At 36.1% G+C, this 17196-nt stretch overlaps 2 protein-coding genes across 2 annotated transcripts; one reads left to right on the top strand and one right to left on the bottom strand.

Moving 5' to 3' along the window:
- Positions 1–5253: 5253 nt before the first annotated feature.
- On the top strand, positions 5254–6099 carry LOTGIDRAFT_95410 (hypothetical protein; the record flags this gene model as incomplete). Its single annotated transcript, XM_009066688.1, has 1 exon — positions 5254–6099. A coding segment is annotated over one exon (846 nt), but the record flags the coding sequence as incomplete, so codon positions are not given.
- A 5612-nt stretch (positions 6100–11711) lies between these two features.
- Positions 11712–16508, bottom strand: LOTGIDRAFT_222169 (hypothetical protein). The gene is made up of 8 exons (XM_009066689.1): positions 16463–16508; positions 15629–15916; positions 15051–15180; positions 14653–14737; positions 14147–14334; positions 13665–13751; positions 13242–13412; positions 11712–12846 (listed from the first exon to the last, which is right to left on the bottom strand). The coding sequence occupies exons 2-8, from the start codon at positions 15814–15816 to the stop codon at positions 12742–12744; spliced, it is 954 nt and encodes a 317-aa protein (XP_009064937.1). The 5' UTR covers positions 15817–15916; positions 16463–16508; the 3' UTR covers positions 11712–12741.
- Positions 16509–17196: the final 688 nt, after the last annotated feature.

A 17196-nucleotide genomic window follows, 5' to 3' on the forward strand; every position in this document is an offset into this window, starting at 1 on the left:
TTCCCCCCCCCCCCCCCCCCAAAAAAAAAAAAACCCGAAACAAACCAAAAAACTAAGCAATATCTTACCCCATCGGACAACCAACGATCACTATCCTCGCTATCACTATCCTTGTTATCACGATATTCCTTATCACGATCTGTCTTTATCGCGATATTCTTTGTGATAACTGTAGGTATCGTCAACGACAACAATATCTGTATCACGATCATTTTTATCTGTTTTTTTTTTCACCTAAAGATTTCAATTTCTATCATAATTTTTCCATTTTCTTTTGTGAAAAAGTTTGCACAAGTTCTACTGTATCAAACAGTTGGCAATTACGTTCAGAAAGGCTCTTCCAAGCTCTTGTTATTTAAACGTAACTGACGTTTTGATAGCAAATCTTCAATTTTCGCTAGCTCAGGTTTAATTTTCGTGTTACTCAAATTTACTAACAACTTTTATAGTAAGAAATATACAAATATACAATTTTCTTTAAGTCTTCTTTGAATCTTTTTTCGTTTTAACTTTGAACTCCTTCGGTTTGCTTTTAATGAAATACGTAGACGAAAAGCTCCTTAAATCCTTCTCTTCCAAAGTTTTAATCCTTATATTCAGAAAAGTAGGACGTAAAACTCCGTTTCATTGCAAGAACTCTCAGTTCCAATGAGTTAGTTCTCGCTTATATCCAGGAAGCTAAGACGTAAAACTCTATTTTTCTCAACTTAATTCACTATAGGAAATCCCCGCTTAAACCTCCAGTTTTTCGTTCACTTTTAACTTTCTTAGTCGAGTGAATAACCGTTAAACGCGACTGAGTAGGTGGGTGCACTCGAAGCCTTGGTTTAGTTTACTTTTAATAAATTCTGTAGTCAAATGGAATTTCCTTCACTGCTGAACACTGGATATATTGTGAAAAATGGAACAATATTATTTTAACTTTAAGGGGCCCTTCACACCAAAGCGATCACAAGTTGCGTATGTTTGAGACTGGTAATCGTTATGGTGTTAGGGGACCTTTATATTGTTTCAAATCTATGAAAAAACTTTTGTCCCAGACAAACCAAAAAACTGGCGGTAAAACTCATTTACGACATTTTTATGACTTTAAACGATAATGTAGATGCCGTAGAATGCATATACAGCAAAATAATATGTAATGTGGTAAAACACTATCAAATTTAAAACTGAAAGATTTCTATTTCTACTCCTTTTTACATTACAAAATTTATACGTTCTCAGACCGGATAAATTTTGTGTAATGTAAACAGGCAAGTGTTCTCAAAGCCGTTTCAATTCTTGACCTCGGAACGGTTTTCAGAACGGACTCGATAAAGTAGTGTAATGTAAACTGTAACCGTCCCAGGAACGCTTTACTGCGCATAACTCATATGTTGCAAACATTTATGACAAAATCGTTATTAAAGTAAGCACGTAAAAATTGAAGAAAAACGTCTTTACAATTCCTATAAAATCGACTTAAAATCAGCCACTTTCACAGATGCACAAAAATAAAAAATATCCAGAAAGAGTAATCTCAGAAAAAAAAACACCCTTAAAAATTTCCATCACTGAAACACACGTCTGAAATTTTCACCTTCGTTCCAAAACAAAATTAATCTTTAAACTTCCAAAATCTTAATTAGATTCACGATTTAATCAACTATAAATTAAGGTACATTTACCGACATCAGCTGGCAAATTTTCGCGGAAATTCTACTCCTTTGATAGTAGGTAATTAGATTTATTCTTAGCGAGTCGAGCTCATGTTCTAGTCCAAACTTGTATACCACTGATATATACCGCATGGTAAACTGACGAGTAACGGCGAGTATCTACCCCGCATGTAAGCAGTGGTTGTAGCGTATATATTTCGGGGGCTAAGGCAACAAGGGGATCGAGGTCGGGGTGGGGAGGATGCCAATAAGGGGTTCGTGCAGTGGTGTTGAGACCCAGGTGTATATTCCCATCTGGATTGTGATTATAGCGTATCTAGTGTAAGGTCGCAGGCAGAGCAGTTAACTTCGGGCACTTAAAAGTTTATGGAGTCAGGAAGCAAGAGGCATTCAATCCTGCTTTGCATTTATACTTATTACTTCTGACATTCCGAAATATATTTCACCATCAAAATCCGACAAATTTCGGCAACAACTGACCCTCTAAGGTCTCAACCAGCACCCCAACCCTTCCTAACGACCTCCCCTTTTCTGATAAAAGTAAGATAAGATAAGGGGAGACTACCTGACAGCAAATCTCGAGAAATAAACCTAACTAAAAAATATCCTGTCTAAATGAATTTGAAATTGCTATACATGAAATGTGGTAGATATATAAAACCACGAGGGAGGGCCGAGAGAATTAACCGTCTCAAGTTTCCTGTATCTTTATATCGTGGCGGGAGGGCTGAACACTATACGTCTGCAGCTTATCGGGATTAACTAAGGTATTGTTCACTTGTGAGGGTTGGTCAAAAAGTTTCCAGAGAGCGAGAATTCTTCTTTTATTTAAACTCATATTTCTCAATTAGAAACTCGTATTTGAAATCAGAGACTCGTATTTCAAATTAAAAAAAATTCTTATCCCGACTAACGTTGGTAGTGTTCACCATACGAGGGTCGGTCAAAAACTCGTAATTCAAAACAGATATTAAAAGAGGGTCGATCCAAACTTTTAGAGAGCGACCAAAAAGCTCCTTATTCAAATCGGAAATGTTTACTTCAGAAGCTCACAAAAAGGAGGTCGATCAAAACGTTTACAGAAAGCAACATAAAACTCGTATTGTAAATTCAGAAACAGACTCACTAAAAGAGTGTCGATCAAAAAGCTTTTAGAGATCTACCAAAAAGCTACTCTTTCAAACCAGAAACGTTTACTTCAGAAGCTCAGAAAAAGGGGGTCGATTTTCAGAGAGCGACATAAAAAATCGTATTGTCAAATAGAAACTCGTATTTCAAATAATAAACTGCTGGAACCATAGACGTCTGACTGAATATCGAAATTCATAATAGACATAAGTTTATAAAACCTCTTTACAATCTCTTAAACTTGATTAATATTAGGCGTTCGAATCAGTTATATTTTCAACCCTCGCAAGGCCAAGTTGAGGCTTGGGCATGTATTTCAGTAGCCTAATATTAAGAAATTGTACTCGCAAATATCAACAGAATTGCTATGATATCAGAAACCTATTAGCTGATATTATTTTACTGTATTTATATGCAATATATCTACATCGATAGACAAGTATCAGACTACAAATAACTTTTACTGATAAACGTCTATATATTGATAATGCATGTGTGTGGGTACAGGCTGTGCACGTTAGAGATTCCTGTCAAGCGATCTGTAGCACCTCGGTTTATTGTACCGTCAGAGGGACTAGGTTCTTTTTCTATGTCAGCACCTCCCTGTTAACGTTAAAGATTTTTGGACGGGTTATTCCATTCATTTCATCTTACGCGATTTTGGAAGTGAAAGTAGAATAAATTTTTCATTTTTATGGCGGGAGGTTCATTTAGCAATTTTATCTAAATTTTCCCTCGTTGCACACTGTATGGTGTTGGCCTTCTTCATTAGCTTACATGAAAAATCTGAAAATATTGATCTATTATAATCATACGAGGCGATCGATCTCGAATTCTTTTCAGGTAGCAGCTTGTGAATACATTGTTTCGTGTACATTAATATTTATTAATATTGAAGTATCAATTAAAAAAAAGGAAAAGGAAATAGGTGATACGAAATAAGTATGCTTCATACATGGAAATAACACACATGAACGTAGTTCACGGCCATTTTGAATCACCACCTCGACTTAATAAGTCGAATATTGATAAAGGTTAGAATATTTCATCAAAAGAATTCAACTCATATTTAAAGATTTAGAAATGACTTCAAATTTGATTTAAAGGCTCTGTTTAAATATTATAGCCTGTTATTAAGTCGGGATATTAATTGAAAATGGCTGTGAAATGCGTTCTTGTTAGTAATTTCCATGTGAGAACCATACGTAGTTTCGTATTGGAAAAAGGTTTACATTAATATTCAATGGCTTTTGTGACTAGACTCTTTGAACCGATCAAGCGTTATAATAAATGTTTTAGTCCACTCAATAGAAAACGCTGTTTACGTTATTGTCATGGTAATACAAATATCTTCTAACTGTATTACATTGTCGTTAGTTGTCCTACAACGCGAAAATAAAACGGTCTTATCGTCTGCTGTGGACAAGTTTCAACTTTTACATTTGTTAAGCCCGTTTCATACAGTCAGGCATACGATCAATTAGTGAAGCCGCCGTTTCTCGGATAAATATTGTGCTCTGTAGGTCTTCGAATTTCACACATATTTACTCTGACATAGCTTCGTTTGATAATCGGATAGATATTAATGTTAGGCCTGCTTAGTGCTTGGTATAAATTAAGGATTTGCTTGCTTATACATGTTCTACGAAATGGGATTTGACAGAGAATTCATACGTTTTGTAAGACGAATTAGTTTCTTAGTGCTCGGTTGAAATTTTGGATAAACTGGCTTTTACTGCGTGGTGGGACTGGAGTTGAATTGGATTGATCAGGAATTGCAGTGTTTTGTGATTCGCACGAATAGCTAATGACGTTTCCGTGTATCTTCGTCTTGTGAACTTCAAACTCTAGTGATATTGTGTCCTTTTGATTTGGGTTTCAAAGTGCTCAACTGACTTTGTTTGATAGGTGTTTTAAATATAAGATCCTCGCCAGGATGACGGGTTGGGAATTTGATAAAAAATGCAATATAGGACTTGGTAGTTTGAACAAATAAGAGAGCTTATTGAACGCAAATCTATAATATTTTAGAATATCGACGTGTGTTTAGGATACACAATCATCATCAGGACTGTTGTTTTGGATGTCCCAATGCTATGACCATATTTATCGTTGATAACATAGTGAGGGCACACTGCAGAAGCAGATATTGGTTTTAATTTAAACAATAGGCGTCAATATGAGTAGCCTTATTGCATTTGTTCGATATTCAACAAGCCTGGTCAAGCGTTTCATAGCCAAAAAAAAGGTGTTGGCAAGTTTGGGCCTCTTTATAATTATCACAAGAGTCCTCTTATATATGTTGCTTCCGTTAAATAGGCCTGTCTTCTTTACGAAATATATCGAGCGCACACATAACGCAAGTAAGTATATACACACATATCCCGGTACATATAGACAATTAAAACCACAATATAAGATTTTATTGTGGACCACGTTGTTTAAAAATGAACTTTGGGGATTTTATCCATTCACCAGTTGTCGGTTTTCTAATTGCGTTTTGACATCCAATAAATCGGACGTATATACCGCAGACGCACTCCTATTTCATACGCAAGACTTATACGACCTATTCTGGTTCGTAAAAATGAAGTCGTATTATAACCCTCTACCAAAATACAGAACCAAGGAACAGTTGTGGATTTTGATCAACCAGGAGCCTCCTGTCCACATAATGATTGACTATTCTAGATTTAACGGTTTATTTAATTGGACAGGAACGTATCGTCAGGCGAGTGAAATTCATATGCCATACGGAAGAGTCATTAAACGTACCAATAAGGATGTAGAGGTTGTTAAAAGAACGGGCGTTGTGTGGATGGCCGGAAATTGTTTTGACCATGCGCGTAGACAACAGCTGATACAAGAGCTGGAAAAATACATCCGCATAGACAAATTTGGTTCCTGCGGTAAGGGGTGGATATCCCAAGAGGATTTCGATCAACGCCGATATAAGTTTTATATATCGTTCGAAAACTCGATATGTGAGGAATATATCACTGAAAAGTTTTTTGGAATACTAAAGCAGGGCATCCTGCCTATTGTTTTAGGTGGTGCGAACTACAAAAAACTGGCCCCACCCCACTCTTACATTGATATTAGGGATTTCACCAGTGTCAAAAACGTGGCTGATTATTTGAATTATCTAGAAAGAAATGACACAGCGTTTAAAGAGTATTTCAAATGGACCAAAGAATACGCGATAACAACGATTCCAAGAGAATGCAGTATCTGCGAGGAGCTAAATTCTCAGAGACCTCATCAAGTTTATACCAACCTGGACGGTTGGTTTGGAAATGATATTTGCCACCCCTTATCAGTAAGTGCTTCTCTTTTGAAATTTATCACCCCATGAACTTAAAACTGATGTCGATGGGCCGTTAGGCTCTTGTGGTTCGAGCGAAAGACTGACGTTGAGAGGCCGTAAGGCTGACGTTGAATGGTCGTAAGGGCGATGTCAAAGAGCCGTAATACTGACGTTGAAAGGTCTTAAGACTGTAGTTTTCCATAGGGTGGGGCTGCCATGAGTTGGAATTTTAACCTAGGCCCTGTAGGATACCGGCTTGGTCCTTAAAATCAATCGATAGTTTTAAACTGAGTAGGCTGGCTAAAGTCAGTGTTCTTACAGAATTTTACAAAATTGCACACTACACAGCGTCACCCGTCTTCATTAATCGTGCCGGGTGTAGAACTGTAGGACGAAAAACATCAGAGGTTGTGGCCGAAAGGTAACTAGTTACTATTCAACAGAAGACACTGGTACAGTGTTAAAGCAATGTTCACTAATATTAAGGCTATTATGTTAAAATGGAAATTCATAGTAATTTGATATCCATTGTGGCTATTATAGCCTATTTATAATCGATTGAGAGATCTAATAGACAAACAAACAATAAGAAAAAAGTGAATAGAGTTTTACATCCAACCATTTTGACCTGATTGGGACAATGAAGATGGACAACTCTGTGCAATGAAGGAAACTGGACCAGCAGAGAGGCATTAGCTGACTTTTTCGATTTCCGATTGTTGAGGAATCTTTAACGAGCTCAGTTCTGTGGGCGAGGGCATTCCTCCTGTACTCGCTGATAATTTTCTTTTTTTGTTTTACAGTTGGCCCAGCATGCTGCAAGATACGTGGACGGATTCGCATCATCTATTGATCTTATATAGAGATTATGGTTGAAGAACAAGAGCCAGGTTCCGTGAACGTATCCAGATCCATCTGGGTAGCTCAGAGAGTTGGAAGCCTGCCCTGCCTGTCCACTTGCGGTTACATACAGTGGCGTATTTAGGGTTGATTCAGCCTTCATACGCTGAAGGACTAGAACTAGCTCCACATTGGTAGCTCAGGGAGTTGGATGCTTCTAGAGGTCATTTCCAGAATAAATCGCGATAGTAACTTTAAATCTGTCAACCCTGTCAGTGATGAAGGTCGCAAGAGTTGTATAACAAAGAATAAAGTCGTTGGAATCAATTTCTGGGCCATGCCCACCACCTGACCCATCTCGGGGAATAAAAATGAACAAAAAAATCTACTCTCACTTCCAAAATTGAGGGTTTTTTTTTGTTTTTTACGGCTTTCTATACACAATGGAGAATTTGACCACAAACATGATATCGGTCGTTCGGAAGCGCAATAATTTCAAAGCAATATTTCTAAGGTATAATTGTGCCAAATTAATATTATTTATCGAATTCAACGTGTTGTTTGAGAAATGAAATGAAATGAAATGAATGGAGTTTTACGTCCTACTTTTCTGCACCATGTGGGCTAATGAAGACGGGACGTGTGGTTTGAGAAATGAAACTTTACAAACAACAGCTGTAGCATTATCTTGATATTGGCGGGAAAACCAGGCTGGCAGACGATAATCGGTACAACTGTGATATAATTAGATTTTAATCGAGGGATTTCACTTGTTTTAAAGATAACAAGAAGAGAATTTGACATCTCTCCAAACTCTCTATAAATGATAAAGTGAAAGTACAAGTAGTGCAGTTTTTAAAGGGTGGCACCATGATAAGGAGGGAGGGTGGGGGGAGTGGGGCGAGTTGGGTTGTGGGTGGTCAGCAGCGTCCACTGGATCAGTTGACGGGTCAAACTCATATCGGTTTGTCTGTAATTCAAAAACCCAGTAGAAGGAACTTTAATCATGGTTATGACGTTTTCAGAACTTCGGCTAATCGTTGCCTATAGCAGAATATATAAGCAAAGAAAAAATCAAAATAACACACAATCAGTTCTAATTTTATTTTGATAACATATATGCGTATCAAGAAATATAAATATAGCACATGTACGCGCATTCTGGAAGACATAAAAAAAACACACGTGCGTGCACCGAGGAAGACATTACAGTCGTTTGAAGATGAAGGAAACACAAATAGCAACCAGCATTAAAGGGAGGTAAATCATAGCAGACGGAAAACCAGCAGATTGCATTATTCTAGAAAAAAAAATAATAGAAAATCATTTTCAAACAGATTGCAAAATTCTGGACAAAATGGAGAAATCAATTAAATTTTAAACAATTTTTTTTATCAACACAGGCCTGACAATACTTAATAATATTTTAATCAGGAATGCTGATTTCGGTGAATTTGCCAGTCAAAGAAAAGACCAAAGCTAAGACTGATAGATAGGGGGTGTGTGTGTGGGTTCGATTATGAGTGGAATGTAGTTCATCATAACTCTTCTAGCTTTCTAGGCTTCTAAATTGATTTCACATGGATATCTCTGCTATGCATGGAGTCCGTACAGTAGGTCTATGAAACTCAACTGCCAATATTTGGGATTCTCTGAGGTCAAAAGTCAAAACTTGGCGTCGCAACAATTTCCCAATACTATTTACAAAAGGTACACCAAATTGCATGGATAAACTTACTTCGGATAATAATGTTCATCGAAATCATCAGATGCCATGGTGATAGCAACGATAGCAGACAATAATATAGTTACTTCTTGATACATTGTGATTATGAAGACTGGAACCTGTAAAAAAAAAACATGGCAACGAATAAGCAGATGTATGTGTGTTCCTAGAAGCAGGGGTTGGCTCTATACTCATTTATGAAATAGCAAAGGCTTGTCAACAATGTTTAGGGGTGAAATGTCAAGATATGGAAGATTTCATACAGTTGTTGGGTCAAAAGTAATGAGGCGCAGGGTGTAAAATGATCAAATAATTTGAACCCAGGTCAGCCTCTTTTCTGCGGTGGGGGTGCCACTGGAACCTACATCCTATTTAGAGCTATTTCAAATTAACGTTAGGTTTACTGCATAACATCATCACAAGTTATTAATTACATGACAATTCTTGGCGCTGTACGCGAAGTAAGGGTGGAGATATATTCTTTTTTCGTTTTACGATTAGGACCCGGTCCCAGAGAGCCTCAAAACATTTCTTGTGTCCGCACCAAGAAAGGGTAAAATTTGAAGATTAAATTGATAATGCCAGAAACATAATGTTTATTAGATTAGATTAGACTGATATATTGCTATATTTTCTATTTCTTTCTACAATCAGTTATGCACTTGTTATAACTGCTGTAATTTCAGTAACATCTCAGCTAAGTCTGAAAGTCTGGCTTTGTGGCCCCGTGGTCTGGTATCGATTGAAAAAAAAAATCGATCATATGAGATGCTTTAAATCGAAAGTCGAATAAATAAATAAATAAATAAATAAATTTAAGCAGTACTTACAGTTGAACGATGTACGACTGTCAGTATGTTCTCAATAAATGAAAGCTCGGGGTAGAGTTTTAACACCAAGTCTAGAAGTGCACGAACTGAATATCAATTAGGACAAGCGTCATATAATTACCAAATAATCAGGCAATAACTTCTACATGGCCTTTTATATTAGATCCTGAACTCGAAATGTTACATTAAAGGACCCAGGCCACAGAATATACAGATTTCACTAACGGATATGCAGGCCTGTAGCTGGCTGAGGGTCTCAGGAGGGGCCTCAACTGTGTGACTCAACAAGACATTCAAGTCATCTAAATTTTTCAGCTTTGGATCTGCGGATATAGCTGTCCCATTTTCTCTTCAATAAGTTCAAATAGTGAGACGTAAAACTCCATTTCGTTTCATTTCAACAGTTTCGAAACTATTTCAGATTTTTACTGGGTTCCCTTTAAATCTCGGTTTGTTTGGTAAATATAAACAATCCGACATAACTTATTAAATATTCTATTAGTACAGGCAATCCATCTCGTATGAAAAGAATCGCTTTGATATTTTTAAAATTCATCGCCTCAGAAGAAGCTGTCCAAAGCTAAAATCGCCACGGGCATCACAGATCTGCAAAATTCATTACGTGTTACTACCCCTTTAAGACATTACGACATTGACTATGGGAACCGGATCTGTGAAATAATTATTTTGTTTATTTAGTAAAAATAAGGCAAACAAAATGTCAACTATTTATAACAGCAAATAAGAGCCAAATAAACAAGATAGTAATCTTTTTTCGCAACTACGGAATAACCTCCACTGGCTCCAGTGTTATTGCGTATCGTAGCCATATAATTATCTTTCTTAACTTTTATTGACGGAGTAAGTACTGATTGAAAACTTAGGGCAGCCTCGCTTTATGCAACATTTGTTTAGTTTTTATGATAGCGATTCATTTTCGCACAAATAAAGAGCAACTGAGTGCATCTTGAAGCCTACTTTGTGAAACTCGTTTACTACGACACGAAGTTTGCCAAGCTCGCGTCTCAATCTACTTCCGGTTGAAGAGTATTTCCGGTTCACATGTAAACAAAACATTAAAACTGTTACAAATTGCACTTTTTTGGAATTCAGCACAAACTGTGTTATTAAAATGGAAGGAGATAAAAAGAGTACGTGAAATGATGATGTTTTATGTATTCTGACCATATTTGTTCTATCAAACGTTTATATAAAGGTTTTCTGCCCATTAACTCTTTCTCTCCGACCCTAACATAGGCATAATGTTTACAGAACTGCATATATTGCCGTTTCTTGACACAGTTCAGAGTGGTCAGAGACTAAAGCATATTCAATGTGGACATCCGCCTCCTGTGATTGGCCAGTGGGTATTTGGATTTGAAATCTTCAAGTTCAGCTACAACCAGTGCGTCCATAAGTAAGGTTTGACCAATGAATGTCTGACTGAAGGTTGTCGAAGAGTTATCCAGGTTTGTCTACAAGTTAACTGAACACCATGCTTTCAACCCCTAATATTTAATAACTTAAACTCATTAATTCCTTTTTGTTACAGAGCCGGAGTCAGTGATGGATTTGATGCAACAACTTCAAAAGGATATCCAAGGTTCTGATTGGTTAAAACAAAACACAGCTGACCAATGGGCAAAGGATAATCCAGAATTAGCTGCTGAATATCACAAAGCTGTAAACAAATCCAAAGAATCGAGTGCCACTTCTTCGAATCCTGATGAAGACAAAACGGACAAAGTTAACAAAGCTTCCTGATAGTTTTCATAACTCAAGCAACATTCCATTCATGGACTAGTGACCTAATCAGTTAATGTCAAGTTGCAGGGACAAAAGGAAACCAAAAGTTCTTTATAGGTTGAGGGATTTCAAATTTTGTTCAATCTTGTTCTTTGTTTATAAATATAAACTTCATGTTATAAAATTAGTATTATGTGTAATTTGATTTGTTTCTATGACTACTAGTCCTAAGATTTACAACAATAGTTGAAGAGGATTGGTAGGGGGGCAAGACTGTTGTCTGCTAGGCAGTTAGATGCCATTGGCATCCTTGTCACAGTAAGAAGAATCCTGATGCCTCTATCAGGGCTTCCGAGAGTAAGCTTTCACCGCCTTCACTGAATCCCTAATCAATATAAAAAATGGGACAGTAGTGTATTTAACGACACCCAAATTGTGTAGGCCTTCATTTAGAACTACAGAAAAAATCTCACTACTTCATAGATTAACCATCTATTATCATAAAGTTTAAGGTGAATAGAAATAATTTTGGTGAAAAAATACAGAAATAACAAAGATAACAAAATAAACAGAACAGAAAATTAATGAGGTGGAGTATATATGGGCCATCTTGATTTATCAAAGGGGAAAGAGTTTTTTCAACATCTCAACCCTTGATTACACAAGCTGATATCCTGGACACTACAGACATGGCCCCATTTGAGGTACCTTTGAAAAATGTTGGAAAAGAAAGCTAGTATTTAGAATTCCAATTACCGCTGGATGTAGTGTGCCAGACATCTATTTGACACCCCTCAACTTTTTATTGAACTCTTCCAAACATGCATTCTTTCTATAAAAGAAGGATTTCTAGGTTAGAGAACCTCTTTAACTTCTAGATAAAAAGATAACCTTAAAACAATAAAAGAGTAAATTAAAGATAACAGATCTCTAGGGATTTAAATGCTAATATTTTCAGCTGTGAGATGGGACAGGGAAAGAATATTTTGTGCTATTATAAATTATCACAATTGCATATATGCTAATTTTTCCGAAGCCATCAGGTTGACATCTGTCAACAATATCAATCAGGCAAGATAAAAACCAACTAATTTTGGCCAAGTGATAGTAAACCATTACTGAAATGGTCCAAACAGGAACTTTAGAGCAATTTTTTTTACTTTTAAAGCTCCAAACTGTTGACCAATCATGAAAATCATGAGTTCGTGGAATGTGCTGATCTAGGGCATCTTCACAATGTCAAGCTATTATGAACTGTGTCTAATACCTTGACTGCAATAGTCACTTTCTCCTTTTGCAAAAGTTTGTAAATCCGGGGATTTGATTGGATTGTATGTTAATGTTAACAGTTTTTGTTTGTATTCATTTGACTGATTTCCAATCTAATCGCTACACTGCCCCAAGTGGCTATTGTAGTCAAGGTATTAGACACAGGTCTTTATAGCTTAACATTGTGAAGATGGGTCTAGGGTGGTCCTGGATGCTTCATTCCTACTTCAATGACCCTTACTCAATAAAGGTCGGATCTTCAACCCTCTCTGGAGTAATCAATGGAGGCTCTCGAAGTCGTTCATAATTTTGTCTTTTATAGTGAAAAACCTGACATAATATCTACACAGTGTTAAGGATCTCTTTATTATTGTATCAATCTTCAAAATAATAAAATAGAACCTGAAACATGTTGTAATCTTTGTGCGGCACAGGATTATTGCTACAGTAGAAAATAGAAGAAATGAATCAATGTATTGATCATCCTGCAACACATACTGCACCGTACATCTTCTATTCGCGACCTTGTTTGGAATTTTGACCAAGTTGATATCGAATAATGAATATCAGAGTATTTCATTGGTTTACACAGAACATGAGATGAATGAAAATGTCATCAGATCATGGATAAGAAGTAAATTGAGAGTACTTTATATACTGTCTCCAACCCTTCCCCTCAAGAATAAGGCTTACCGGTGACCTGAAGGTTCACACTAGCCCAATATATAAAAGGATACAGTTATATCAAGGATGATAATACCCAGACTGCCAATGATCCATGGTAGATGTTTAATTATAAACACCTTATCAATATCACGAACTATTATAGCTAGTCCATAGAAGAGATTACCTAATACTGCAAACCAAAACATCAACTGTGATAGGCCAGACGTAGAGCGTAGTTTATACTGAAAATAGTTCAAAACATATAAAATTCAATGGAGCTGTGATTGAAGAAGTTCCCAACATGTAAATTCAGTTCTTGAACCAATTTCCATTCAGAATGCAAGAAAAACGCAGAAAATCTAACACATTTGCATAGAAAATGTCACAGATCAAAATTGAAGTCAGTCATTTTATATCTTCAATTGGACATAACTGGCAAATACAGTTAAAATAACAGCCCTTCAACACACAATAGAAATAATAGTATCACTTACATTAGTATATATCTGAGAAAATCTGGAGCCTACGTAAAATACGGCTGATATAGAACCAATGATATACCCAGTTAGTTCCACATTATTCTAAAATAATAACACATCAGATATTACTTGATTACTAGGCATTATTCATGAAATTAAACAGTTGCAAAGTTGTTTTTAATGTGTTTCGGGTTCAAGGGCTCAACAGTTTCATTATTTACAAGGATAATTAAGCAGTATCTTGATGATCCTGTCTTCAAGCTGGTCCTTAGACAATCTTATTGTCAACAGCATATCTAGTCTGAAACATCTGGTTCTATTCCAGCCTCCAGATAGATATTTTGACAGTTGTCAGCAGGACCAAAGTCAGAAAAACTAGGCACTGTTTTATGGGGATTTTCCGCACCTCACGTTACTCTTGATATCTAGGCTGCGCATGCAGAGACGAGATTACGAGAGATAAGTTTTGTTTAAGAAAATTTGATTACAAGGCTTACCTTGAATATGTGCATATGTCCTACTTGAGGTACCATTAATAAATTTCTACCAGTACTATGATGAGTGTACATTGACTGGGGGACTGTCATGCTGCCAAGGGGAGAGAACTGATGATATGTTTTAGCACCACCCAATAGAAACAACCCACCTATACATAGTACTGCTTGGACACTGAACTCTTTTACAACTGAAAATGAAAATAGCCAATATCTAAATTACCAAGCCTATATCCAAAGTGTAACAAATCTTCTATCCAAAGTATTGCCTACAACTTTCCCATTAGGATTTCATAGAGAATAATGTGAAAACCACATAAGCTGGCTTATCTTAATAAATCAAAATGAGAAACTTAAATCAATACATTGCCCAAAGTCATTTACCATTTTGGAACAAATATTAGACAAGTTCTTCTAAGCAAAAAACAATAGTGCTGACATAAACAGATGGTGGGACTTATTGGCAGAGTGGAATCAGGTGTTCAAGGGTAAAAACTTAAGCTACCCACCTGGTTTTTTGTTTTTGATTCTGTAAGCCAGGTATTGACATAGCAATATTGTATCTGATGTCACGTACCATACAGCTACATATATCTAAACAAAAATAATATCTGATGTCATAATTCATTTTATACTTAAAGTCAAGATGTTTTTCAAAACTCCATTGAAATTTCAGCCATCTGTATCACCTTTCAGAGTTGAAATATGATGTCTGGTATATCTACGATTAAGTAAACACTATCTGCTTTAACTAGCCAGTGGAGATGACACTACCAAATAAATTTCCTTCGCTCTGCTGAACCTTTTGAATTATTTATCGACAAAAATTTCTTCAAACAGTGGGTAGACCCACTGCCCAATCTTCAGATTAGTTGTCAAAATAATGTCCCAAAAGCGTAGGACATACCTGTACTTTCAATTGTTTGGTTAAAATGGAGCCTATTAAATTAGTTGAATCTCCTAAAAACCACTGAAACATGAGAAAAAAAGATATCCCTGCCATTCCATCTAAATGTTTACAATTTTGGATCATTTGTCTGAAAAATACAACAGAATAAAAATTACTTTCAGTGTAAAGAGAACGTTCATATAACAACTGGAATTTTCAGTTTTTTTTCTGATAATATAGATATCAAGATATGATCGTTCAGTTAGCTTATGTATCAGGATCGATTCCATTTGTATCATATTGATAAAGGGATAACTATCTTGTGTGCTGAATTTGAGATATCCATATCACCTTGCAGAATAATAATATGACTTCCAGTCTGACTACAATCAAATCAATAATGTAGTAACTGGCATGACACTAACCCTTTTAACACAATGGAACAAAAAGTTTATTTTTGATAATACAAGGAACAAAAGAAGTCTGCGATATCAGCATCTGGTAGAATTGGATATCAACTTGTCCTCTACTAACCAAATATACAAGTTAGATATGAAATATCAAATATTGTGACCTTACAAAATTCTGAAACTTACGGAATGCCACAAGTCATCCAGATTAGCATAGATGCCAGCCCTAGATAAGTTGAAGCAATTTCGTTATCTGTTCTCACACAATCATCCATCACCTTCCAAATCCATGGCACCCCGGTAGTACAGTTTGGATCACTAGTGTTCGTACTGTTTATAAATTCAGTGAGATGATAATCAGGGAGGTAGAACATTGTTGGGATTTATTTCAGCTGACACAAACAAGCTGTCTATTTCTTTTTAAATATTACAGGATTCACATATTCTTGGGACTAAAGTACAGTAGTTTATTGCCTAAAAAGTAAAAGACCATATATAGTAAATTGTGAAGAGCTTTTCAAAGTACACGAGCTTGAGTTATTCATGGTTTCTGTTTGCATAATTCTAATTTCCCATCAGATCTTTGTGGCTCCTGTAAATTCATCTGATTGAAAATTGAAATGGTGCAAATCAATGTTTGATAGGCTGCACATCAAGATTTTGGAAAACCTACTTCGTAATCTGCTAATCATAATCCCTTTATGACTTTAAAGGGTTTCGTATTTCGTTCAAATAGAACATATAACTGAAAGTACATCTTTGAAATAATTTCTAACGAGACTTGAGTGTCACAAAATAGTTTTTCTTCATTAAAAAATTACGTAATCTCAAACAGATAATTCTCAAATTGCGATTTAGACATATTGACTTACAAATCGTTTCTTTTAAATCTCGGTTCAAAAGACGCTTTTCTCACAAACTCAGTTCCTCAAACGTGGACAAACCTACGAATAATGAAATTACATATTCATTATTTTTCAAATGATAAAAAATCCCCCGAAAACAAGAGACTTTGCTCACCTGTCAAACTATTTTTGGTTTGTTTTGTTTTTAAGTCAGGTGACTTTGACACTTTTCTCGCCTCACTGATTGAAAACCCGGTCAAAGGGAGATAACCTCTTTCTCTAAGCCTGTAAAAGTTCGTTTTATCAAATATACCAAATTTAGGCCATCCTTGAGTCCCAAATAGGAGCAGTCGTCGGTTATTACGCACTTTGATTATTTTACATTCTATAGAGCTTATTTCAGTGATTGTTCAGTGTGAAACTCTTACGCCTCTTGATCTCGCAACCCGGGAATGTGATCACGATACGTATACTTAATATCTTATAAAAATAAAAGAGGCTAAAAAACACCATGTAAGCCATTTAATAAAGGCAAAGGTATTTGCTTAACCATAGTACATGGCTTAACCAGTAATGGCGATGATTTGCAACTACCTGTCATGCTTTTTAAAGTTCAAACAAGGTCTCCTCGCCTTTCTTCCACCTAATGATTCCTAGTAACGCCACTGCACTATCATCATTATGTTTGGCTCCGACAGAATGTGTGCTCTAGTGGCCTAGTTAGTCAATGCTTTCATTAGTCATTCTGTAGTACAATTCCCATCACTTAACAACGTCTTGTGGTTCCTCAGTTCAGAGAGTCAACTCAGCTGCCTTTTTATCGATCGATATTAAAAACTAAATAGGTCATACTATAGATCGAAGACGAAAGCGAGACAATATTATTAAAATTTTCTGCAAATTTAAGTG

The sequence above is a fragment of the Lottia gigantea genome (genome assembly GCF_000327385.1).
Source record: "Lottia gigantea unplaced genomic scaffold LOTGIsca_79, whole genome shotgun sequence".
In the NCBI taxonomy this organism is placed as follows: Eukaryota; Metazoa; Mollusca; class Gastropoda; family Lottiidae; genus Lottia; species Lottia gigantea.